General features: G+C 43.3%; 1 protein-coding gene across 2 annotated transcripts in view; it reads left to right on the forward strand.

Moving 5' to 3' along the window:
* AP3B1 (adaptor related protein complex 3 subunit beta 1) overlaps positions 1 to 26,801 on the forward strand; it is a 1,831,130-nt gene that overhangs the window by 640,537 nt on the left and 1,163,792 nt on the right. For both annotated transcript variants that reach the window (XM_078675217.1, XM_078675216.1), the window contains exons 9-12: positions 9,343 to 9,440; positions 21,331 to 21,385; positions 21,499 to 21,570; positions 24,749 to 24,811. In XM_078675217.1, the coding sequence (XP_078531343.1) occupies positions 9,343 to 9,440; positions 21,331 to 21,385; positions 21,499 to 21,570; positions 24,749 to 24,811 (288 nt within the window). The remainder of the gene's footprint in view (positions 1 to 9,342; positions 9,441 to 21,330; positions 21,386 to 21,498; positions 21,571 to 24,748; positions 24,812 to 26,801) is intronic.

Genomic DNA, 26,801 nt, shown 5'->3' on the forward strand with positions numbered 1-26,801 from the left:
ATGGCCTCACTTTCCTCTCCATCTTTGTATTTGAATCGTTCTTCCCATTCCCTCTCAATCCATCCTTTAGGCTATCTACCCCTCCTTATTTTCATCTTCCTTTATTTCTCATGCTCTTAGGGTCCAGAGATAAGGGCAAGATAATGATGTCTCCACCTAAAACTACAGGATTCAAGCCATGGCTGTCAGAAACAGATGTCTGCGACTGACAGCCGCATGTGCCTTTAGTGACTGAACTCGGGGTATGACTCCAAGTCTTGTGAAAAATGTGCCCTGTGCACCTCTATGCGATCCAGGATTGTGATGTTGAGTTGTATGTAGCTGAACATCGAAAGAAGTCAAGGATTTCGTGTATATCTCATTCCTGCTCGCTCTTGAGGTTGATCCTGGGACGGATCCTTTTTGCAGTTCAAATTGCAAGGTAAGTAAAAGAGGAAACAAAAGGTGAAGTGGGACTTGACCCCTCCCCGACACTCTGTCAAAAAGAAGTTGCAAGTGTGTCAAGGTGCCCGCTTGAGGAGTTGATTCTGCAATTGATCCAATTGTGCCCCAATTTACTCATGCCATCAGCGGCGTCGCAGAAAGTTGAGGCCTCTAAGTAGGACTTGCTGTGTATTTTTGGCACTCTTCCTGCTCCCTCTGGTGTGCCTTTGGGCCCCAAGGATCTGCAGGGACCACCAGTTTAGTTACTGCTAGCATATCTGTCCTTTGGACCACCTGTGTCCTTCAAACTTGCATTGGGTTCCTCACTGACTGGTGCTGACTGCCATTCCGACTCCGGTAAAGTTTGCTAGTTCCTCTTTCATCAACAAAACTGAAGTCACTGGCACCACAGGGGGATCCAGTGCCAACTCCACTGTCTGACTCGAACCGGATCCATATTGACCCCGACCTGTTTTGGGCTTCGAATACACTACAGTGCATCCGTTTCTTGTACAACCCGATTCAGACACCATACGCCACTGCCACAGAGCCATTCTCAGAGGCTTAGTGTTCCAATTCTGACCGGACATGACAGTGATAAGGATGAGTTTCCCCCACAGTATTAAGATGATAGTTTATACATGGACCTGCAGGAGGCCAGTAGGCTTGCTACTACCTCTTATGAAGGATTGTTGTCACAATTGACCCGCAACAGAAGGAAGTACTTTCCTGTCTGTGGTGTTTCGACTTGCAGAGGAGGTATTGGACCTACAACTGCCTTGCTTCCACTCAGCAAAGCCATCACTGATGCTCTGATGGGGACCTGGTCTAAGCTTCCTCGTGTGTGCTGCTAAAGATGCAGTTAGCCAAATACCACCTACCGGCACCAGGCAAATCTGATTTTTCTGATGCAGCATCCTACTCCTGACAAGTCTGGTGGTTCAGGCTTCCCCTAGCATGTTCAATCCCACTTCTTGCCCTACGACTCTCTAAGACAAGGAATTGAAGAGGATTGATGCATTCAGGAAATGAATATTTTAATTGGCAAGCCAGGCTTTGGATCAGTGAACAGTTTGCCTACTGGTCCAAAATACATACGTGTTCTGGGACATGGCTAGCAAGATCTTGCTGGCGATCCTAGAAGAATTTGTGGAATCCCTGGTTCAAACCATTCAGGATGTGGCCAAATATGTCATGCTTTCTGGCCTTGCATGGGGTGAGCAGTCTGCACCCATGTGGTGCTCCGTTGCCATACAAGATTCTCTTTATGGGGTTTTGAGAAGCTTACAGGCATCCCTATGGATATGTCTGTTGATGGATCCTTCCTCTTCGGCAAAAAGCTAATTCCATCTTTGAATGTTGCCAAGCTAGAGCACATTCTCTAAGCGCCTCTGATCCATCAACACAGGTTTCCTACCAGTTTCAGCCTTTCCCAGTATACTCAAGGGGGTTTGCGTACAGGCAGCACCAATCCTTTCCACCTTTGCAGCAGTCGCACCAATCCTTTTATGTCTGGACGAAGGGATCCAGCAGGCACTGTGCATCCAAAAGACATTGACCTTCCCAGTCCCCCAAACCATTTGGGTGGAAGGTCAGCTTTTTGTGGGGGTAAGGCTTTGTAGAAAAGTACCCTGTCAAGGTTGATAGTCCTCTGTATTAAGATCTACTACGCATTGGCCAAAGATCAGCTTCCAGAAGGTCTAAGCCCCCATTTCACCAGGGCTACGGCTGCCACCACTGCGTTGGAATGCAGAGTGTATGTCCTGGATGTTGCAAAGTCATCCTGTGCCCTAGGCACCCCTCAACATTTTGCTGACTGATACTGGTGGTAACTGATTTTGACTGACCCTGGGCTCTGCCTAACCAGGCTCAGGGCCAGTGCTATGCTGAAAGAGACTCATTAGAATACAGTTGAAACACCTAACATACACTAGGGTACCCTAAGGTATGGTGGAGTACCCCTGTAATTGGCATGACCTACCCGATAAGACCCTAGTATATAATAGGGCAGGGGATTGAAACTACCTAGTAGTCCCCAGTACCCTGGGGCATGGCAGTTTCGAGACCAGCAGCTATTTTGCACTTGCATGTGTGCACTGCTGAAGCCTGAGGTCCGTTTAAAAACAGCCCTGGGTGCTAGGACTGCTTTTAAAAAGTAAATTGGGCCCAAACTCGACTTTGGTGGTAGGGACACTTAAACATGGATAACCTGCAATGTTTTGGCATATTAGGGACCCCCAGGGTGTCCCTTGGGTATTCCAGGGGTGGGGGGGGGGTCAGTTATATAGAAGGTACACCCTTATAAAATTAGTTTGTTTATGCATGGGTAAAGTGAAATTTCACATTTCACTCTCCACATTGTGGTAAAGTGCTGCTCAAAGTCGACTCTGATGCACTTGTGTGGGCAGGCAAACAACCTTGTGTATCCTGGAACATACTGACACTGCCTTTTTATGAGGGGGGGCTGGGTGCCCCTGACTTTGAACTTTATGCATATAGTGCACAAGTGCAATATTTACACTTTCGGCAGCACCCGACGCCGTATCAGCCACATGTGGCGATAAAAATTGACAAAGTTGCTCCGATTCCATTAAATACGGCGGTGTATCAATGTTTCAAACGACCCCATCAAGAAATTGACATGGTTGAGGCACTGCGTTGAGCATGGCAGGGTATAGCAAAACAGGGTGGAGTAAGAGAATTGTATGCTCCATCTCTGCCCACAGGTGGAAACCCAGTATTGACGCTGCTGACGGACAGGGCAACCACCTTGCGGGCTAAGTCTCACGACCTGGTGACATTGATCTATATCCGGATGCTACATTCCTGACACTAGAGCACATGTGTAAAGAACAGACACCTTCAGTTTCAGACACACTCCTATACTACCAGCTCAGGGCAGCTTGCAAAGCGAGATACACTGAATATCCCCAGGAACCACAGGCCCTTCCTGCACTAGAGAATGTTCTGTCTAATCCCTCTCCAAAGAAATTGATCACGCGCATATACAGTATCCCATAAACAACATCTCCCATAACTTCGTGCACCTCAAAGACAGACTGGGAGCGGGATACTGCAACGACAATTACAGATAAACAATGGGAATACTGCTGCTCACAACCGGAGCACTTATCGCCAAACTACAGGCTAAGATTGATACACTTCAATTTTTTACGTAGAGTGTATCGCACGCCGGTACAGTTGCATCGCATGGGATTATACGCAGAAACTACATGCTGGAGATGTGGATACCAAGATGCGACTTTCATACACCTGGCATGGTCCTGTAGATCGATGGCGCACTTTTGGACGGAAGTAATCAGACACATTGGGGACATTACCACTGTGCAGATACCACTCACGCCACTGGTAGCATTATTGGGCTTTGTCCTGGAAGTCCCAAAAGGGAATCGTAAATTGGTGTCAATGTTAATATTACTAGCCAAGCGTCAAGTGGCAATACACTGGAAGAGACCACGGCCTCCTGCAATTGCTGGTTGGCTGCATAAGGTCACTTATTGTAAGGATCAATTGACTCGGTATTGGGAATTGATGCCCAGCCGGTCCAGGCCAGTGGACATATGGGAACCATACGTGACATGGCTGGCATCGGGGGGCGCAGATCACTGTTCAGAAACGGTTGCGTGCTCTGGGGAGGGATGGGGGGCCGGGGATTCCGGAAATGTTAACAATGGAGAGATCCCGATGCCGCCCCTAGAAGCGAGATAGGGAACAGCACTGCAAGTACCAGGTTCAAGGCCCAACCATTATACAGAACAGGTACATTATGCAGAGTTAGATGCGGGTAGATTTGGCAGATGTTGGCAGACAGGGTAGGGTGGGGGATATGTTGTAGCTTAAATGCTCATTGGAGGTTGACAATCACAAGGTTCAACAAGAAGTTATTATTGTTATTTTTAAAGACACTGTCGTTACAGATGCTTTTACATATATTTAGAGCTGGCTTACATCTGCTGCCAGACATCTGGGATGTCGGCATTTAAGCTGTGTATCTGATTATAGTTTGTTAATATTCCACGCTGCCGGCCCCAGGGTTGTAGGCACGATAAAGCGGTGTTCAATTGTCAAAGTCAATAAAATTCTTTAAAGCAAAAATCGACTTTGATGCTAGGAGCACAGTAAAAGGAGAATCTGCAATATTTCTACATACTCAGAACCCTTGAAGTCTCCCCTAGTTGCACATGGGGTGGGGTTCCTGTAGATATAAGGCGAGTACTTATAAAATATGTTTTTGTAAGTCCTGGTGCTGGAAAAAAGGCCCGAGTCATTTTCCCATTGCAAATCCCTTGTTACACAGGTTAACATGGTAGGAAGTTATTGATTAATAACTATTGATAGGAGAGGACTAGACTGGCCATTCCAAGACTTCCCAGAATAGTAGTAGTAAATCCAACAATATCATATTGTTGAATTTCTCCTAAAGTGTACATACAAGAAGTTATAAGACTTTCTTGTTTGTAAGTCCAAATAAATTCAGCCTTCCAGTGGTCTCCCCTGATTGGTCAGAGTTAAGTGGATTAGCCAGGCTGCTTTGAAGAGGTGATAAAGAGCCCCTTGGGTTACCAGCTCTGCTGGGAGGGCAGTGTGCTGTTCCATAGGAATGCCAGGCCAGGGGGTGGAGTCGTAAACCATCCTCTTCAAAGGCTGAGGGGAGGCCTGGGTGTCAGTTGCACTTTTACACTTTTGACCCAGAGCCAGGGCTAGGCTTAAGGAAGGTATGTGCAGAAGGTAGTGGGAGAGTCTAGGGAAATAAGCCATCCGTGGGGGGGTGTCTAGCCTGGTCCTGGCTCTGCTGGAAAATCAGCCATTATGGATTTGGAAGATTTGATGCACTCTGGGACAAAATAATGCCACACTCTACAGGATGTGGTCATCGCCTTGAGGAGTTACCCTGCTCTCATTGGTCAGGAGTAACCTGCTGCTTGACCCAGAGAATTTTGAATAAGTATCTGAGAGGGGCAGAGCCCTCCAGATCTGCTGCTTGAAACTTACTGAAGCAAGAAGTGCCCTGCTGAGAAGTTTTGCTGTACAAAGATTTCTAAGGCCTGACCTCTGAAGACTGCACCAAGTGAAACTACAGTCCTGTGGATTACCTTGCTGCAAAAGGACTACAGAGTGGTCTCCCTGCAAGCTACAGGTTAACAGAGTTCACCTGGACATCCCCACAAAGAATTCCCAGCATGGAGTACCAGAGGATTTGTAAGTGTTTTGTTTAAGTTGATTGTGGAAGTGAAGTTTCACACTTTCAATGACCCTCTTAGAGATTCCAGAACCTTGGAATGTCAGTTGGATACTTAAGGACCCGCAGGCAGAACTTCAGGAAGGAGTTCTAACTGGACCCTGCCTGCTTTAGAAGGCTGCACAACACATTTGGTAAAATTCTCCAGGACAATTTCTAAAAGTGTCCCTGTCAGAGAAAACAAAATGACTGAAAGGGGCACTGTTGGTTTCTAAGCACTAGAAAGTGACTAATCTTTAAAAATTCATATCTCTGGTTCCCTATAGTGGATTTGTTTCGTTTTGGTGTCATTTAAAAGATAAAAATATTGCCTATTTTTATAAATTAGTGTTGGATTTTTATATTGTGTTGTAGCTTAATTATTTACTGAAATTATGTTTTTAAATGCTTTACATACCTGTCTTTGAAGTTAAGCCTGTCTGCTCGCAGCCACGTTACCAAAGGCTGAGCATAGGAATAATTTTCTAAGACCTATGCTGGGTTCTACCATGTGTTAGTGGCCTTATTGCAGGTAACAGACCTACATTTGCCCCTACCAATAACCCACTTACACACTGGACTTCTGTCACGCTGCGACATGGGCTCAGAGCACAACTTCCTTGATAGCCACATCCAGAAAAAAACGGCATTTCAGTCATACAATCCTGCTTGACTTTTTAGGTCGAGCTGGAGTTGCATCCGATAGGATGCTCCAGTTCGACAACTTTAGTCAGCCGTCTCGGGGGAATTAGGGACAGGAGGGTGTTACATGCCTCTGTTGCCGATTTGGCTGGATTTGGGTGCGTGAACGCGCACGCTTTCGCGTTGGTGAACAGGCACGCACGCAGGCACACACACGCAGGCACACACACGCGCGCACATGCACGCAGGCGCACACACACACACACACAGGCAGGCAGGCACGCACACACACACACACACAGGCACACAGACACACACATACAGGCAAACTCACTCAACCCCCCCCCCCCCCTTACCAGGCTCGCACCACTGTGGCCAGCATGTCCAGGTCTTCCAGCAGGTACTGCGGCGGCTCCTCTGGAAGCGGCGGAGGCGGCTCCTGCAGAGAGGTAGGTGGGCACCAGGCTGCCTCCTCTCCTTGCTGTTTGCCAGTGCTGCTCGCCGGGCCGCCCGGCGCTCTAGCCGCCCCAGCCTCCATCGGCGGGGATCCCCCCTCACAGCCGCTGTCCTGGCCACGGAGTCCCCCGTCGGACGCCGCCCCGCAGGCCGGAACACAGCACTAGGAGCTCGGGGCTTCCGCGCCACATTACCTCGGCTCACAGGGAAGGCATGTGGATCTCGCCGGGGAACAGAAGCTCCAAACGGAGACAGCGCACCTACAGCCGGCAGCGGCGCCCAGCTACACACAGAGCGGCGCGGAACACACAGCCCTGCCCACTCAACAACTAGTAGCCAATACCAAACGCCCTAGGTCTCAGTACAGGCTCTATTGGCTGCGGCACGTTCCCACTCCTCCCAGCCCGGATACCACACTCGCGTTTTTTTTATTTTCATTCGCGGCCGCCAATGCTTGTTTTTAATGGCAAGAAATATTCAGCACTGTAAGAGAGATAAGAGATTTCTAAGAGAGTGCGGTATCCTTACTTCTGCTTTCGTGAATACGGGCGTAAACATCACACAATGCAAAGCGCGGTTAGGTGGACACCAGAGCTGCCGGAAGCTGTCACTCATGAAATGGTTCCCCTCAGCATCTGCGGTTAAAGCTCTTGCTAACATGCCACGCTGGCTGCTAGGTTTAGTTTCTCAATTTCTCATTAGCTGATATTTCCCCATAGGTAAAAACAACCCTCTTTATGTTTTACAAACACACCTACACTAAAGAATGTCACTACCAACCATAGTAAATTTATGAGCCCTGCCTCATGAGAAATTATTGTAAACCTTATTTTTTTTTCTTACTCTTGTGAAATATGTGCTTAGTTATCTTCCCATCCGTCCCTTGCAGAGACTTTATTAGTTCATTGTTTTTCCTCCTTGTGGTGACTAATCCATTTTTAGCAGCCACGAGCGCTGGCCTCATTACCGCCTTCGGGAACAGCCTGCTCCACTAGTATGCAAATGCTGCGCGCCTGAGCCTGTCCCCTGAGTGCGCGCAGCTCCGCAACCGGATGCGAACCTGCACGCGCCGCGTGTGAAAACAACAGGCGAATGCTGCGAAAAAAACACTTTTGTGAAAAGCCTATGATGCACTGCACGAGCTCTGAGGTCTATTTGAACATGAGTAGAACCAATAAATGGTATCTGGTGTCTAAAAAAAATATCAACTGCTGCAAATAGTAACAAGCATTTGCAATGCAATAGGTCTCGGGTTAATTAAGTTTGAGCTATTGGCATTGCTAAATATTGCAACACCAACTGCATCAAAAGCTATTGGTGTTGCATTATTTAGCAATGCCAATAGCTCAAACTTTAGTAATGCGAGACCTATTGCATTGCAAATGCTTGTTTTATATGAACCCACTTCACAGACCCTATACCTTCAAGCGGTACTGCTTTGGTATCTGTTCTAAAGATGAGCCTACTGCAGTTAAAGTATTCCGCAGAAGTTACATAACTTCGGTAATGCTCTTTCTGGTGGATACTCTTATCTGCCCGCACATTGCCCACTGCTCTCCCATCTCCCCATTTAATGGTGAAGTATGTAAATAACTTGATTGTTTTACCAAGTGCTATTCTTGGTGAGAATAGGGATCTAATGAATAATCACCTTTTAAAATATTCTCATGGTCTGGCCTTGCCCCATCACTTTACTTACATTTTAACTAGATAATATCGATTGGCAGGCTACTCCTAAAAATTGATAGCTCCTTATTTTAAATTTGTATAGTTTTGTATTAAATTTTCCAAGAAAAACACTATTAGATACCTCTTGTATTAGCGCACAAGTTTTATTGCATTTTGCATCGGTTACAAGCACTGTTACATCTTCCTCCCAACCGCTCTGTGCTCGGTATTCATCCTGTGGTATACCTTCGTTGAGGACTCTGTATAGATGGGATACGAGGCACCTGGAGATGTTGATGTCCATCTCAAACAACACACAACAATTGTCTCTCTGTATGTAAAGGAATCACTTTCACGACTGAAATCGTCCATATCTTCTAAGAAAGAGCAATTGTTCAAGCCCCTATCCCATAGCTAAGTAGTTTATTCATTTGACTTGGAGATATGAAACTAGCAATTGTAGGGTAGTTGTACTTGACATTGATGTCATTATTATCATCAACTTGAATTTTACAGCTTTTTTGATGGCTTCTTAACTTTTTTCTTGAGCTACGGCATTAGAACTGCTACCTTTTCTACTTATTTTCTTTTTTTTTTTACAATACAGAATGGAACCACTCTAGTTTATTTATATCCTACTAACAACACCGAAAAAACTTTTGTCAGAGGATGTATGAAATCATATTGATCATAGTACTGCTAAGAAAATAAATCTTAGTATGATGTACTCGCTAAGCTTTTCCCAGGCATTTCCATTGTTATGCATTTTTCAATATGGCACATTTTTGGTATGTAAAGTTGTGTTTTAAAAAGGACATATCTAAAAGATAGAACTACTAGCATTTCATAGATTATTCTGTAACTTGTGTTTTTAAAGATATCTAATCTGAAGATGTATTTACACATATCTTTAGGTGGTGATGGCAGTGGGTCAACTCTATTGGCACCTAGCTCCAAGTTCAGAGGTTGCAATGGTCTCCAAAGCGTTGGTACGTTTACTTCGTAGTCACCGGTGAGTATGTTAGTAAAGTTGTTTTACATTCCTAGGGGTTTGGAACCGGCGCGATAAAACAAATTTCTTTGTATTTCATTGTACTTAACTTCTTGTTTATTTCTCCAACTAAGTTTTGCTCTTCTGTTCAAGATCCTTTACCTTGTTTCAGAGTTTGTGATATAGCCCTCATTAGTTAAGACTTTGTTAAGCACTCTGTTTGTATTTCTCAAAAATGTGTTGTAGTTAATTAAATTCTTTTTAGAGTATGGCTCTCACTTAAAAAAAATCACTGCAAAAACGATGAAATTCTAGCATTGTAATAGTTTTACCAATGAGGAAATTAAAACTCAAAGCACAATGCTTAGGGCAATACAAATACGGTGATAAAAAAGTAACCATCAGAATACAGAGAGAAAAATTGGTTTTGCTATTCTAAATCACCTGTTGCAAACAAATATACCTCTAGAATACCTTTGAAAAGTGTTGAATATTGTTTGCAAGGCAGCTAGAAGGAAGAGCCAGCCCATGGCTGGTAAATTGTTGGTAAATGTTTTGGTTGTCTGTATATAGGCAGTTCTAGAATCTCTTTGAAAAGCCAAATTGTCTAATAAGTAGGTTGTTAGCTTTGAAGCAATAGAATCAAATTTAGGGGAGACGATTTCATATCTGAAGGTGATAAAATTGAAGAAACCAAACAATTTGCTTGCAGCTGAGCATTGAATTAGTCTTCATGGAGTGAAGAGTAAAAGTAGGAAGTACAAACATGTCCTTCCCCGTGGCTGCACCCTGTCCCTTGCCGCTCTTCTTCAGGTTCAGATACCTCTTCTGTGTTTTAACTGTTGTCCAAATTTCCTCTAGGTCAACTTTCGACACCCAGTCAGCACATGGATATACTCCCTCTCTCTAGCCCATTTGGCTTGTAATTGCCTTACCATCAAAAATGCTACCAGCACCTGGCCAATCTAGCTTAGTGGATACCCTCATAGAACCATTCACCAGCACACGGTCACTGCTTTCCTAATCTGCCCTCTGTGCCCCAAGTTTGCCCTCCCATAGGTACATCTCTTGTACCAATACAGGGGCAATTCGATTTTGCAAAATGGTCAGGCACCCATGCAGGCCACACTCCAGACACATTTTGGCGACTGCCCCAATGTCAGCTAAAATCTGCACGAGGCATCATCTAAATGGCCATTCTTCTCTCTCCCTCTCCATAACTGCACTTGTTAGAAAGTCAGAAAGAGAGTAAATAGTACAGCCTTAGCCTGGAGATCTATTCGAAAGACTACACCTTATACAGGCTTGTATGACTTAAGATTAAAAAAAACACTTAAGCCAGGACAAGGGGAATGGGGGGTCACTGTTGATATGCTGATGTATGTGACCTTCTAACTGGATGTATTCGTAAGTAGAATAATTTTATTTGCGTCCTCACTTGTGTTGAAGTGATGGGTTGTTAGTAAGACCGAACTTAATATACCAGTAAAGAGAAAAATATCAATATGTTACAACATATAATATTCGAAAAATAATTAGAATAGCAATATAATTCAGGAGGACTTCACGTATTAGGCGAGAGCTGGCAATTATGTTCTGTTTGTGTAAACAAGATGGGAAAATCCTAAGTGTGTGTGAATGCGTTTGAGAGACAGAGAGAGCGTAACTGGAAACAGATGGTCAAACAGATGCAGCAAGGGGCGGGATCATGTTTAAGTGTTGTATCTGCTGATCTGTGCCAGCACATTGGTCAAGCTGGCTGCAATTAAATAACAGAGAGTGAGCCATGAATGAAACCTATTGGGAGAGTATTTTTTTCTCTTTGGATTCTGACGCTAATTGTCCTCTCCAAAGTCTTCTTCTGAAAGGTTAATAGCAGTTTCACGTTCCTAGTTCCTACCCGTGTTCTGTGAGCTGAGCTAATCCAGTTTGCTGCAGTACTGGCAACTTTAAATGCTTCTGTTCACTGGAGCTCATCTCTAACCAGGTCTAAGACGTAGATACAATAGAGTTCTAGCCTACAGATCCCCAAACTGGTATTGTTTGAACAAACAAGTGGCATTTGTCCCACTTCTGACCGGCATCAGCAACTCCGATCCCTAAGCTCTCCAAACTCCCTTCTTCTCAGTTATCCTTCAATTAATATACAGTTCCTGGATTGTCAGTCTTTTTTTACGTTGCAGCACCTGCATTTCAGCATTTGCTTTCTTCTCGCTTTAAACAACCAACGATAGGCTTCATTTCCAAAGAGTTTCTCTCTCCACTGTAGGTGTCTAAACACTTTCCCTGTTCACTCCACCCATGAAGGCTTTCTTGTGCTCTGATCTCGGCCTGGTGTTCTATCTCCTTCTAAAGAAGCTTCATTTCAGGCTAGATGTACAAAACAAGGAGACATGTTTCAACTAAGTGCTGTTGGTGTAAATGTTTTTCCAAACACTATGTTTTGATACCAGAACAAAGGTTTGGTCTATTTACTTTGCTGCTTACATTTTGCCCTGAAGTCCTGTGGTCTAGTCATGATTTTACTACTTAACTAACATCCTTATGATTCTAGGCAAATCACTTTGTTTATCTGTGCCTCAAATTGTCAATACGTGCAATGTAATTTAAATATCTCATTGTTTAATTTTTTTTTATATGTTTGATGTAAAGAAAAAACCCGTGCTTTGTTATACCGTCCTGAATGTTTTCTCACCCCATTAGATCCTGTTTTTCTAATTCTGCCTTAAACGGCATGCCTTATCCATAAGATCAATTTGAACTTTGCACAATAGTAATACATCTGTGAATGTGCATTTGTTATTTGGCCACCTGTGAATTCTTTCCGACTGTGCATCTGCATATGTGGCTTATGCCATGGTTTTTTGTCAAGCGAACTTGCTTTAACAAAATCCAGGATGCAAGGAATTATTTGTGAAGTATGTTAAAATCACATTGAAGAGACTCCATGACTGTTACGAGAGTTCATTCCTGTCATTGTTACGTCCAAACGACGAGGCAGTAAAAAGTGTTTCCTCTTGTCAATATTGTTGTATAGTAGTAGTATACTCTAATATGACTGTTGCAATGTAGTAATAAATGTGCAAACGTGCCTTTATTAATACAGTTGCTCTAAATTACGTGTTATTGGGCCACATTTATTTTCACTCCCCTGACATAAATATATAAATGAAGAAAATGCTTTCCGCCCTCTCTAAGGAGTCTCCAATTCATAGTATAACAGAAAAAGGTGTACATTATTGTAATGCCTTCATATAATGTATTTACATTTCTTTTTATCTGCAATCCACATGGAGTGCTGGCTCATTTGTGAATAGAGATGAAAGATTTTTTTTTCTAGATTTGTGACCAATATTACTCTGGGGTAGTTCACAATGTCACACGAAGGTAGTGGTGGTTTAGACAGTCGCACATCAAAATCCAGAGGTTATAATTGTATTTGTTATTCCTTCTAAGTTACGGTGCCCCTCAAGGTAACAGACATCCCACTACCACGGATGTCGGTTTAACAAGTGTTCCTAAGAAACTCGTTATTACAATTGTTTAAAACACAGATGTACCTCGGCACTCTATTATTTTACACAGGACAATTTTTTATAGTAATCTGCCCAGAGCAAATGGCCCATTTTAAAACACTCCAACTTTGTTAAAGTTTTCAGAATGTTATTTCACAAACATAACGACATATCATCTCAAGAGAAGAGAACATCAGATTGATATGTTTGCTAAATGATTTAGACAGTTCTTCACTTTGAACGCTGTGAGCAATCACATAAGCCAGAATGAAGGTCCTAATCCAAGAGCCTTCCCAAAGGTGGCAGTTGAAGAGCAGCCAAAAACAGCCGACACGTGTTTCGTTACTGTGCGTAACTTTCTCAAGGCTTATTTCTTATGATGTTTGCAAAGTTAGGTTCAATTGCCATCGAAGTCCATAAGTAGCTCTTACCGCTCCTTATTTCATTGTTGGTTCCTAATATTTCAGGGAAGAATGTAAGGCGACCAGTCCATTTTAAATTAACAAAAACGATTTGCGTTATATAGTGACAAGGCTAACGGTGTGCTTATAGAAAAACTTGTTTAAAATAACAGAAAGGGCTCTGATATGTCCTTTCAAAAACAGTGGCTTGTTCAAACGTTCGGGGCGAACCAACAATGAAATAAGGAGTGGTAAGACCTACTTATGGACTTTGATGGCAACTCCCCCACATGCCCTTCAAACCTAATACCCCCCGCTCCCCCTCATTTTTATCAGATTTTAACTAGATGTGGCAGGTCAGACTGTAGATGGCTAATTTAAGCATTGATGATTTTTCCTTTATTTGTTTTCGCTGGTCCGTCCATGGATTGAATGTCCCAAGTTACAGGTAAATATGAAAATGCCTTTTCAACAGGAAGCATTTCTGAGCTACATTCACGCTGTGACAACTGTCAATGTGCAGTGTAATGTATGTGCGTATATATATATATATATATATATATATATATATATATATATATATACACATGTGTATACACACACACAATAATCAAAGTGGGGACAAAGGGCTTTTAGGCAGGTCCAGCATAGATGTCCTACTTGAAGTCTAGAAAAAGGTTTATGCTGTTCCTCTGAAGTGAGAGTCAGGTAAAGGAAATAAAGACCAACCTGACCAGAGTGTTTCAAAGTTGGAAATCCATTTTATTGGATTATAATGCCCTCAGACAACCTGTCTGGTGTCATGCTTCAACATTGGGCTGCTCCTCGTCGGGTCGGCAGTGCAATACCCAACGGGCTCCCTATAGTAGGGGCACTTTAGCGGAGATATTTTTCCAACAGCCGTTTGGTGAAGTGGGGTCTAGTGTGTGTAGATGAGTGTATGTTAAGAGTGTGTATTCAAGTGATTCTAAAATAGGGTTGGGAGTACCCTACGACAACAACTTTAATCAAGTGGTCTCCTTCCCTTAGTAAAAACACAGGATATACGGCACTAGGCTGAGGTTATGTCTCAGATTCTGGCGCTCATACATGTGATGGGTCAACATGTTTCTCGCCAATTGAATAATCTGCGGGCGATTCGTGAGGACCAAAGAAGGTGATATGCTATCTACAACTAAAAGCTCAAATGGTGTTGTGGCTGCACACTAACATCAACCATACGACTAACTAGTCATATATTTGGTAGTACTGGAACTACCTGTGGAGACAGAACACATCACATTGATGAATATATTACAGTCATGGGTCTGTGCATTTTCTCTTTTTCCTGTGCATACTGACTCTCGGAATTTGGTGGTGAGCATGAACCAAATAAAACAACTGAATTCAGGGTGCCACACGGTGAGTGCACAGGGTGAGCAAGCGTGAACTTTAGCCCCGTGGCACACAATATTACAATAGGAGAGAGAGCATAAGGACTCACCCACAACTGTGGACTAATCAGGCCTCACAGTACCCGGTAGGTTGAAAAAAGAAAGCGGGCAGGGTAGAAACACCCTGACCCCCAAGGCCTCTTGTAGGGGTCCCACAGAACCAAAAAAAGCATTATTTGTTTTAAAATTTTCTACAGGTATCGTTTTCGATCAGCGAACCCCTCCATGTTTAATTAGGCCCTCTGGCAGGCCAGGTCCCAGGGGCAATTAGAAATAATGATGGGGGGGGGCACATGGGCTCCCTGTAGCCCCAGTGGACTGCCACCTCCCCATGGCTGAAGACAGGAAATGGGGAGGGGGGGCAATACAGCCACTACCCCCTCTCAGCCCAGAGGACAGCCACCTCCCAGGGGCTAACTCACACAAATGCGGGGGGCCATGCGCCCCCCATCCCACATCCTCCCACAGCCCCAGGGACAGCCACCTCCAAGGGGCTAAATAAAAAAAATAATGCATGGGGGAGGGCTCTGGCAGCAGCCCCCCTTCACTAAGAAAGAAAAATTAAATAAAAAAAAAACAAAACTCTGGCAAGTCGCCGGAGGCCACGGGGCCTTTTCAACCACTCTGCAAACGCGCCTCCTAGTGCAATGGTGGTTGGGGAATGAAATCCCCTTGAAAGCTGATGGTCTTTAGGGGCCAAAAAGCCCTCTTTTTACCTCCAGTAAGTCCCAGAGAGAGGGATTACTGAGAGGACTTGAAGGCCATGCCCCATTTCTCCATCACTCCTCAAACGCGTCTCCTGGCTTGCATCTGGTTGAAAATGAATTCTACTTTACTTCTGAATCCTGAAGGCCTCAGGACTACTTCCCCCAAACAGTAGTGTGTCAGGAGGCACGTTTGCAGAGTGGTGAGAAAGGGGGCCTGGCCTCTGGCAACCTCCCAGCAATCCAGCTGTGTGTGTGTTATTGGAGGTGGCAGGAGGGGTAATTGGCCCCAATGACCCTCAAGAGCCAAGGGGACTTCATCCCCCAACTAGTAGTGTGCCAGGAGGTGTGTTTGCAGAGTGGTGGAGAAAGGGTCGTGGCCACTGAATATCTCTCAGCAAATCAACTGTGTGGGACTTGCTGGAGTTAACAGGAGGGGTAGTTGGCCCTTATTGATCTCCTGGAGCCAAGGGAACTTCATCCACCAACTATTAGTGCACCAGGTGCCGTGTTTGCACAGTGGTGGAGAAAGGGGGCATGGCGTCTGACAACCTCTCAGCAATCCAGCTGTGTGGGACTTACTCTAGGTAACAGGAGGGGTAGTTGGCCCCCGAGGACGTCCTTGAGGGCCAACTACCCCACCTGTTACCTCCAGAAAGTCCCACACAGCTGGATTGCTAAGAGGTCTTTTAAGGCCACTTCCCCTTTATCCACCACTCTGTATTGGCAGATCCGGTCGTGGTGCACTACTGGTTGGGGGATAAAATCCACTTTACTCCTGAGGGACCTTAGGGGCCAGGAAGCCCCCCTGCTACCTCCTGCAAGTCCTACACAGCTGGATTTCTGAGAACTGGTTGGAGGCCCAGCCCCTTTTTTCCACCACTCTGCAAACGCGCTTACTAGTTAACCCATAGAAATTCACTGGTTTCAAAAACCTTTGAAATTGCTTGAAAAAAACTAAAGGATACAGGGATGTTATAGTTTGGAAATATCATTTAAAAAAACATAAAAATGTACTGAACAAATCAAAGGTTACAGGGACGTTATAGTTAGGCGCATGTTTCGCTCGTAGAAATTCAGCAGTTAACTATAACGTGCGCCCCGCCCGCAATGCACTACCTATGACTTCCCATATTACATCTCTCATGAAATGGTCAGTGACATCACTGATGACATCCTCCACAGAATCTGACACACCCACTCACACACCAATTTAACCTTTCATACACCCACTCCAACTTCTACACTAGCATTCTCCAAACGATTGACACCCCCATACAGAACTTACACACCCACTCACTGATTCAAAGGTCTGCTCACACAACCACTCAGTAACCCATACAGAACTCATACATCTACTTACTCACTAATACAGCCACTGATATAGCCACTCAAACAGCTACTCACACACATTCAGCCACTCATAGAGCTACTCACTCACCTATAGTCAATCACACAGCCATTTACTCACCTATACATTTATAGACCCACCCACTCCTTTATTCTTACAGATGCTAACACATACTCACTCACCTATACAGTCACTAACACAAGCACACACTCACCCATACAGCCACTGACTCATCCATGTACTCATCCATTTAGGCAGTTGCACATTGAGGCACCCATTCACCTACTCAGACAACTAATCACTTACCCATACAGAAACTTACGTACCCACTCACACACCTATACAACCACTTAGACACCAACGGACAGACAGAAACAGACATTCACACAAGTCACTCACCCGTACTTTCACTGAGACCCTTAATTATTCACTTATACAGTTACTCACGCACCCACTGAATCATTCAATCAGGCATTCATACACCCACTGATTCACCAATGCACCTTGGTTTTTCTGTAACACTCAAACCTTTTTAAAACACTCAGTCACAGGATGATGTCATCAGTGATGTCATTTGAGAGGTCATCAGTGATGCCACTGTCCATATCATGAGTGATGTAATATGTGAGGTCACAAGCAGTGCATTGTTGGGGCATGAGATATAGTTAACTCGGCTAACTATAACTGCTGAATTTCTCTGGTTTTGTACGAGTGAAACATAACATGAGCCTTACTACAATTCCCTGTAACGTTTGGCTTTGATCAACTGTATCCATTTTGTACGGATCTGCTTGTCATGAATTTATTCATTGATATTTTTAATAAGTTGTATAATATTTTCTTAAAGGACTGTCATATTTGCTGTCTTTTATAAAAAGGTATTTTACAAGTGCTAGCTACACTAATATTTATGAGGTTTTTTACACTGTTTTTAAACCCATGTGTTGTATGTTGCCTATTTCCTTTTGTGTTGGTAACTGTGACAACCAATCATGCAACAGTAATCATTGCACTTTAAAAACTGACTGCTCGACCAATAGCGTTATGTGACCAAGGCCTCTGGGTAGGCCGAAACGTTATGCTGGCAGGTCGCGAAAAAACTGAAAAACAATTTTCACCTGCAAACTTTGGGTCGGCTCTCGTTTTCTTCTCCGACTTGTAGGCAAAACTTCACTCAGACATTAAACAGAATGATGGGGCAAGGTTTTGGAAAACCATTAATTCGCTAACATGTCCGGCAAACCTGGGGGTCTCATCAAACATTACAGAGGAAATATGGGCATCCTATCTTGGCAAGCACTTTAATCAAGACCCACCCAAAAAACAGGTCTTATCCACATCAGATAACACAACAGACCACAATGTTGACAATGCACAACAAACACAATTGTGCATAAACACTAAAGACAAATATGAACCAACTAACACCTCAAAGCTTCAACACAGCATCGAATGCCAAATTAAAAAAGGTAGAAGGGAAGGAGCTCCGGGACCTAATGGGATCCCGCCAATCCTCTTCAAACAAGATGTGGGTTACTGGGCAGCAGCTCTTGAACCCCTTTTTTTTAGAAATCAGGTGCTCGAACATCTTGCCAGATTCCTGGAAGGGTTCTATTATTACCCCAATATACAAAGCAGGGGATAGGGCTCTTCCGCAAAACTACCGACTAGTGGCCCTAATAGACAATGAGGCGAAGTACTTCGCAGGTTTACTGCTGGAGGAACTACAGGTATGGGCTGCAAAGAAATCCCTGATACCGGTTTATCAGACAGGCGTTGTTAAAACAGTGGGTACGACGACTAATATCCTAACTATGGGCCTACTAATAGACAAGGCAGAGACGAAAAAACTGCCCCTACATCTCTGCTACATAGACTATAAAGCGGCTTTTGACAACATTAACCGGAATCTCCTGTGGTCAAAATTAAAAAATTGGGGGATCTCAAAACCGCTGCTGGACCTGCTAATAAACCTGCACACGGACACCTGGATACGGATAAAGGTGGGGGACGGTTCACTGCTGTCTAGGCGCATACCGACAAACAATGGTCTCAAGCAGGGCTGCGTCCTGGCCCCAACACTGTTTAATCTATTTTTGGGCGACCTGGCGCCAATTTTGACCAACTGCACTTCACATGCTCCTAACCTAGGAGGGCTTAATCTACCATGCCTCTTATATGCGGACGACATTGTTCTAAGAAGCCACACTAAAGTAGGGCTTCAAAACCTCCTAAACACCACACAGTTATTCCGAGGCAAATGATCTAAAAGTAAATCTCGAGAAAACTCAAACTATGACCATCAGTAAAAGAAAAAGAAAAACCTTCACGTGGTTCTGGAACAAATCTCGCATCAAAGACACGCCAATATATAAATATTTAGGCGTGAAGATTGACAACGGCGGTCGATTCAGTGTACAAAGGTCTAGCATCAAAGGCAAAGGGATTGCTTTGGCAATTGCTTTAAAAACCTTGAATAATAAGCTATCTGGTCCATCATTAACACCTTTGGTACAAGTTATTCGAGCCAAATTACTGCCTACAATCACTTATGGAAGTGAGGTCCTACGAGGCAGAGATGCATCAATACTTGATAGCACAATCATAGCCGCATATAGAATTATCTTTAGTCTTCCTAAGCGGACCTCCCCACCACAGATTAGGCTGGAGTTTGGTATCCAACAACAGCTCCTGGCACGTCAAGGTGCTTATATCTGTGTATGGGACAAAGTGAGGAAATCTGCACAGGGAACATTGAACGAATATCTGTGGAGGGAGATAGAGCAGTTTTCGACCTCGCCTGCAGCCAAATATCTAGCAAAAAGTCTTGTAAATACCGGGCTGGAACAGCTTTGGGCTTCCTCCTCAGATCACAAAACTTTCAATAAATTTGTAAAGAAATCTATCAAACACCAGTCGTGGGTACAAGATAAAACAGATTTTTCAAAAAGAACGCACGCTTGGATGATTTTGAACTCATACTCGGCAAAAGCTCCTCAGAACTATTTGGGCCTGGGCTACGCCAAAAATACCAAAATGTGCTTCTTAAGATACAGACTAGGGCTGCTGCCCTACACTCAGCATCTCCCGCACTGGTTAAAAAAGAAAGCAGGCTTGTCTTGCTGGCTATGTGGTCACATGCAAGAAGATATGATTCACCTACTATGCTCTTGCGAGAAAATGCAAGCGGAGAAGAAACTTCTTTTGAAACAACATTTTATTCGGCTTGGGATACGTACACGAAGGAGTGCAGTACTTACCTGTTTTTCATCTCCTGACCCTCAACTGAGTTGCTGCCTTGTAAAATTTTTAAAGGCTGTGGAGAAAAAAATGCCAGGACTAGAATCTTGAACCGACCTGATCCCAACCTGTTTTATAAACTATGTCTACTGTCCAAACACTGTGTGATAAATGAAAGGCTAATACGATTTTATAACTATGACGAACAGAACATCAACGTTCATACTATGATGGTTTTAAACATATGTGATTTTATATTGTGTTTTATTTTAATTCATATTTTATACCGTATTGCATTGGTTTTAATTAACTGTGCAAATAAAATTACCTTACCTGTTCTCCGGTGGTGTCCTTATGCATGGAGGATTGCTGGATGTCTGGGTTCGAGTTTGTTGGGCATATATATATATATATATATATATATATATATATATATATATATATATATATATATATATATATATATATATATATATATATGTGTGTATATATGTATGTGTATATATGTATATATATGTGTGTGTATATGTACTATCAATATGAAGGGGCTTTTACTGTCCAGGATAATTTTACATAAACTGAGTAATTGCCAATGAGATGTTTTCTTATGCACTTGCACCTTCATGAAAATGTAAAGAATTACGAATGTATTCTTTAAAATGGCTACTTTAGCTTATGAAGATAATTGAATGTTGTTACATGTAACACGTTTCAAAATGGCCCCCTTATTGGACAAAAGGGAATGTAGTACCTTGTCTCCTATGTCCCTCATTGCTTTTCATGACCACTGTTTTGTGTATTTTAACTTGTTCAAAATGGTTGCTAAGCATCGTGAACAAGGGAGCTTGAACTCCCGAAACGCGTAGATGCTATACCTTGTCCTATGAAATAAAGTGAAGACTTTTTCTCTACCTTTGAGTGCTGGATGATTTCCTACTTGCTTTTTTTTGGGTGATCTAATCTCCAGTATATGTATATATATGTATATGTATATGTATGTGTATGTGTATGTGTATGTATATGTGTATGTGTATATATGTATGTATATATATGTGTGTATATGTATGTATGTGTGTATATATATATATATATATATGTGTGTGTGTGTGTGTATATATATATATATATGTATATATGTATATGTGTGTGTGTATTTTGTGTTGCTTGTTTGTTAATTCCTTAGCCTGGTGTGCAGTATATTTATGCAATATTTCTATTATATCATAGAAAAGTTCTCTTATATATGTAATCCTTTTTTGACCTGTAGGGAAGTCCAGTACATCGTCCTGCAGAATATTGCAACCATGTCCATTCAAAAAAGGGTATGTCTTTCATTTATTCGTATCCAATATGAAATATTTTATGCTCTAGAAGTTATTTGTTTCTAGAATATTATTTTTGCATGTATTTATTAATTTCTGTTTATTTGTTTTAGGGAATGTTCGAACCATTTTTAAAGAGTTTCTATGTTAGATCTACTGATCCAACCATGATTAAAACATTGAAGGTATGTCATTTTCATTTAAGTTTCAATAATTGTTATTGATTTTTAAGTTTAACATCATGTCAGGCATAGCCTTCTAAAATATCAGTTAACCAACATTAACCCTAATCTCTTCCACCTAATCCCTCTCCCCAAATCCCTCCCTCCAATTCCTATACCCAAGTCCTGCTCTATGTTCTTTCCAGGTTTATCAGCTATTGTCCCCTCCTTCCTTCCCACCTCCTGTCTCTCCATGTGTACATCTCAGCCTCCAGAAGTCTCCCCACTACTCCTAAATTATTTTGGCACGTTAGGCCTCTGTATTCCACATTGAAAATAGGCAGTTACCCGGTCCCATAACCTGCTGAAGACCTGTCCCAGACATAGAGTGCTGTGTGCCACTTTCCCATTACCTAGGAATGGCAAAGTCTCAGAACATGTAGGCTACATCATTGAGACCCGAATCTTTACGCCCATAAAGTGAAAATCACTTATTTCCTCTCTTAATTGTTGCAACATGGTCTTGCACTTAACCGAGTACAGTTTGTATACGTCCAGAGCCGATCACCCCTGCAAAACTGTCACTGGACCATGCTCAACATGTTTTTCACAACCTGCTGAACAGACTCCACCACCACCACCACCGCCCTGTAAGCCAATATCTTAGAGCTACTCCACCAGACATGAGCCCCTGCTTGTCCGCATCCCCTCCAGCAGTATTCAAATCTATTCTAGTACATTCCATGAAACCCAACTGACGTGTAGTACCATCTATACAAAATTCTATACACAAACTCAATTGCTTGGGTGTGCTTAGCAATGTTGGTCACCCTCTGACAAATGGTAGATCATTGGTCAATGTCAAAAGAAATGGTAAGTTCACTTTCACAGTGAAATTGACATCGTTATTTAGCATTCAGGTGTTGGTGATTTAAAAGGGCGTAGAGCTTTGAAACCAGTTACGTCTGTGAGGACAGCGCCTGCAGGGTTTTCTCTAGATTAGTAAGGACTCTTCTTTACCTTTTTTGACATCAGGGTTTGACACCCAGTGTTGCAGTTGCAGATACTGGAGTCACTCTGCTTTAGTAAACACATATTCTGCTTTCATTTCTTTAAAGTACTTAATTCCTCTGTTATTAAAAAAAATTGCACAATGCAGAGCAGTCCCCTTTATCCCATGCTGAAAATCTTTCCCTGTCAAAGCGTTGCTGAATGCAGCATGCCCAAATAAGGAGAGAATGGTTATAGATGGAATACAACCAGTCCCCTTTTCTTTATAACATTCGCCTAAACCGCCAACATAGCTCTGGTGACAGGGGAGACATACAGGCTATTCCACCTTCTGATCTCAGCAGACCTGCGACAAGGTGAGAGACGCAACACTGATCAATGAAGCACCATTTCTCCACGCCAGCACTTGATCATACCAAAACTGGGAGGCTTGATAATAATGGAACTGATGGGGCACTCCCAATGTATCCAGTCCCGAGTGTGCCGGGCACTATGCCAAGCTGCATTTAGATCTTTATCCTCCCGTAAATGCATGGTGTAGAGTTTCTTTGGTTGGCCCATGTTTTTGTGCTATGCAGAGTGGGAAATCATGAAATACATATCTGATACTAGGAAGAATGTGCTATTTGAAGGCAGCAATCCTGACCGTAGCATTCCAGACTCTTTTCTGGATTTAATGGAGCAAAATAAAATGAAGTAATTTGTACCTATGCAGCTGCAAATGTTTGAGGTTAGTCTGATCTTCAAAAAGTGAATGCCTGTTGACTGAATCCCAGGAGAGAGCAGAAAAGCCAGTCTCCCCCTCCACCTGGGCATGTCAATCAAGTGCTAAACCTTCATTGTGTTGTTGTTCTGTAACAGAAAATCTTTAGTTGTTCCTTATCTGTGAGTGTTCCTCATCATGAGTCTTCTGAGGCCTTGCTCCTGTAGGCAGGTTGCATGTCTCCCCTTTCCATTTCATGGAATAGTCTACCTGAAGCTATCCGCGGGATACAGGATCTCCTAGCCTTCAGAAAGGCTGTCAAAACTCACCTCTTTCAACAATAGTTTCTTTTGCGCCTCCACCTCACTGTAAACTGTCTGTCCGCAGCGCCGGGACGCCCCTTTGCTGGGGCAGCCGTGCGCTATACAAATCACCATAACATTAACATAACATTAACATTACTGCGCATGTGGGCTGCTCCCTGCTAAACATCTCCTTGATGTTGGAATCACTTCTCTCTCTGCCACCATTAATGGCATTTGAGAGGCAGGGCCCCTAATAGGGGCTCCTGATGCCCCCACCCATACTACCCAAAGACTAAAACTTGTGGATGTTCAACCAGGTCTTTAAAATTACACACCAGCCCAGATGAACGGTGCTGGCCTATACAACCGGGGAGCCTGGGTTACAGCATTCCCTGCTCCTCCTAACACCATCTTGTAGGGTATACTATTTCTTAAACCTGCTGCGAGATGTCTCCAGGCAACTCTGAATCTGTGTTGCACCGGAACCTGCGGCCTGCTGTTGGAGTGCGAGAAGGAATGTTGCAGTAATTCAGGTTCGTTTTTGGGGGCCGGCCATTCAGCTGAGCTTTTGGCTGACTTCTCCGTGCCAAAGCAGCCTCATAGGCCGCCCTAGTCCACTTTCCTGCAGCTGAAGTCTGTGACAGTGCAGTGCCTATCGCCAATGTCTGGTGATTCCCTGAAGGTAGGGTGGAAGGTGCATGTTGCTGCATGATATGCATCAGATAATGGTATTCATGTCAAATTCAAACCAAATTCAGCTTACAGTTGAAAAGAACTTCACAGACTTTTTGGGTGAAAATGTTGAAAACACAGTGGCTAATTTTGGCCGTATCTGAATGTTGGTAGCTAGCTGTGAATATCTAAAGCACAATATGGTGCTCTTTCTTTATCTCACAACAATTTTTCTACATGAATAGTCGCCTTTTGAAGCAGATGGTCAGACGTTATTGATGTTAGTATGTTTTCTTAATCAGAACCTGGAGATGGTAATTATTACAAGAATAAATGTTGTAATAATTTTTTTGAAAGTACATCATGGTGTAAATCAAACATGGCAAAGATATCTGAAAAGATCTATCTGAACATTATCTTTAGTTGTCATGTTACTTCAGTGTGTTGATGCATTAACTGTTTGTTAGCATGCTTTTGTTTGTGTGCTGAAAATTTCTTTTATTTTACATAGCTGGAAATCCTAACGAATTTAGCAAATGACACCAACATATCTACAGTTCTCCGTGAGTTCCAGGTATGTTATTGTGTCTTTTATTTATATTAACTGTAAAGTATATATTGTATATGGGATAAAGGATACACTAAAACACATTCAAGATATTATAGATCACTGTTATATCTGGTAACATAAGCAATCACATGCTCCCTATTTGAACTGCACATTTCTGATCAGATTTTGACTGTACCTTCCCTTTTTCACCTGAGTCTGCTAATGTAACAAAGGGCAAAGAATCGAGGGTACTGAATGTTTCAGCAAAGTTCTATGTCGCCAGGGCATGAATGAATATTGAATGCTTCTTGTTTGCTGCCATCAATGTAGTAAAGTTCAAGGTTGATTCTGCTTCATTATGGCATTTAGTTCCTATCCTGGCCAACCTGCAAAGATAGTATTTAAGAGAAATCAATAAGCGTACATGGTTTCGTGGCTGAAGGAGGTTTGTCCTTGGAGCAACCTTATCTTCCTATCTACTTTATGAATATTGATGTTGGCAGGTACAGAAAGCTGGCTTGAACTGGTCAGGAGTCAGTACGCTTGTCTATGTGGTCTCCTGGACAATGATCTTGACAAACATGTGCCTTAAAATAATATGAAACATGCTAGGTATTATATATCTGTTTTACATCTCATTAGAATAGCCTAGGTGCTTAAGTAATCATGCAGTAACTGCCGGCACGAAAAATACTTAGGAGTTTTTAGTAACATCTGGCATAACTAACTGAATGAGGGTTTGATGTAGATCAACAAATAGGTTCTCTGGTACATAGGGAATAAAGCGGTCTAAATACATGGACTATAACGATCAATAGTGCTCTTTAATTATTTCTGAAAGGTGTGGTTTATTAGTCACTGAGATGTTTTCAGTTTGAGTTTTTGTGCATTGCCTGCTCATTGCAACCTTTCTTTGCTATGAAGCAAAGCAGTTTAGTCAAGATGAATCTTGGCATAAGACTTTTTCAGAAGTGCCAAACCCTCAAGGCTGCATCCTAGAATTCCTGATTTGGATGGTGGGACATTTGCTCTTTCCAGATATGCAGACAGGCAAATAAGTGTGAGTTATTAACTTTGCAAAAATAGCTTGTGATAAATGTATTCCTTCAAGAGTCCTTGTTTCATAGGTGGGAAGGTTTTGGATATCTTTCGAAGATGACATTTTAAGCCCTGGCATCTTTTACAAGTATTTACTGCTGATTAAAAATCCTACGAAATGGCGGGCATTCAAGATGGTCGCGTGAGCACAGAGCTCCCCGGACCCGCGCCGCCCCTCACGAATATCCTGGCACTATCCTGATTTTGAGGACGGGCTTTTGTTCGCACATCCTTGCTGATCTTCGTACCCTTTGAAAAATCGAATTTGGACGCTGGGGTCCACTTTTCCATCGTCTTTTCTTCTTGAGGCCCACCCCGAGGCGGACCGGGGGCTCGATTGCTGGGCAGGCCGTGGAGTAGTTGATCAACAACGGCTGCAAGGGGCCCCTCTGGTCGGCCCCTCCTGACTTTCGGTTTCGTTTTCTACTCCCGTCCCTGATTGGCAGAAGTGAAGCCTTTCTCCACCTTCGGCTGCCTGTTGTCTCCTTGCTGTCTGGTACTGGCCCGCCTGACTGTCTACAACTCGGCCCTTTAGTGCCTACAATCATCGGATCTAGTCTTGTTGGCTGTCTGGACACTCTGCGCCGGGCCATTTTTACCAGGTCGCGAGGAACCCTTCGGGGTCCCTCTTCCAAGATGGCCTCCGGACAGCCTCCTGAGAAGCGCAAGACCAAGGCACCTCTCCGTGGTGGCCAAAATCAGACCAACATTATGGATCACTACTCGCAGGTCAAGGGGTCGCCTGGCGCTGCTGGCCGTGCTTCGGATATCCCTTAGAACCTCTTTCCAGCGTCTTCGGACCCATCCTTGCAGGACGTCATGGGAGCCATAGCCAACATGCAGGCCTCTATGGGCCAGCAGTATGAGGCCCTAGCCTCTAAGATCGACACGGTTGCCGTGGACATTACGCTGATTA

This window comes from Lissotriton helveticus, chromosome 2_1 (genome assembly GCF_964261635.1).
Source record: "Lissotriton helveticus chromosome 2_1, aLisHel1.1, whole genome shotgun sequence".
NCBI lineage: Eukaryota > Metazoa > Chordata > Amphibia > Caudata > Salamandridae > Lissotriton > Lissotriton helveticus.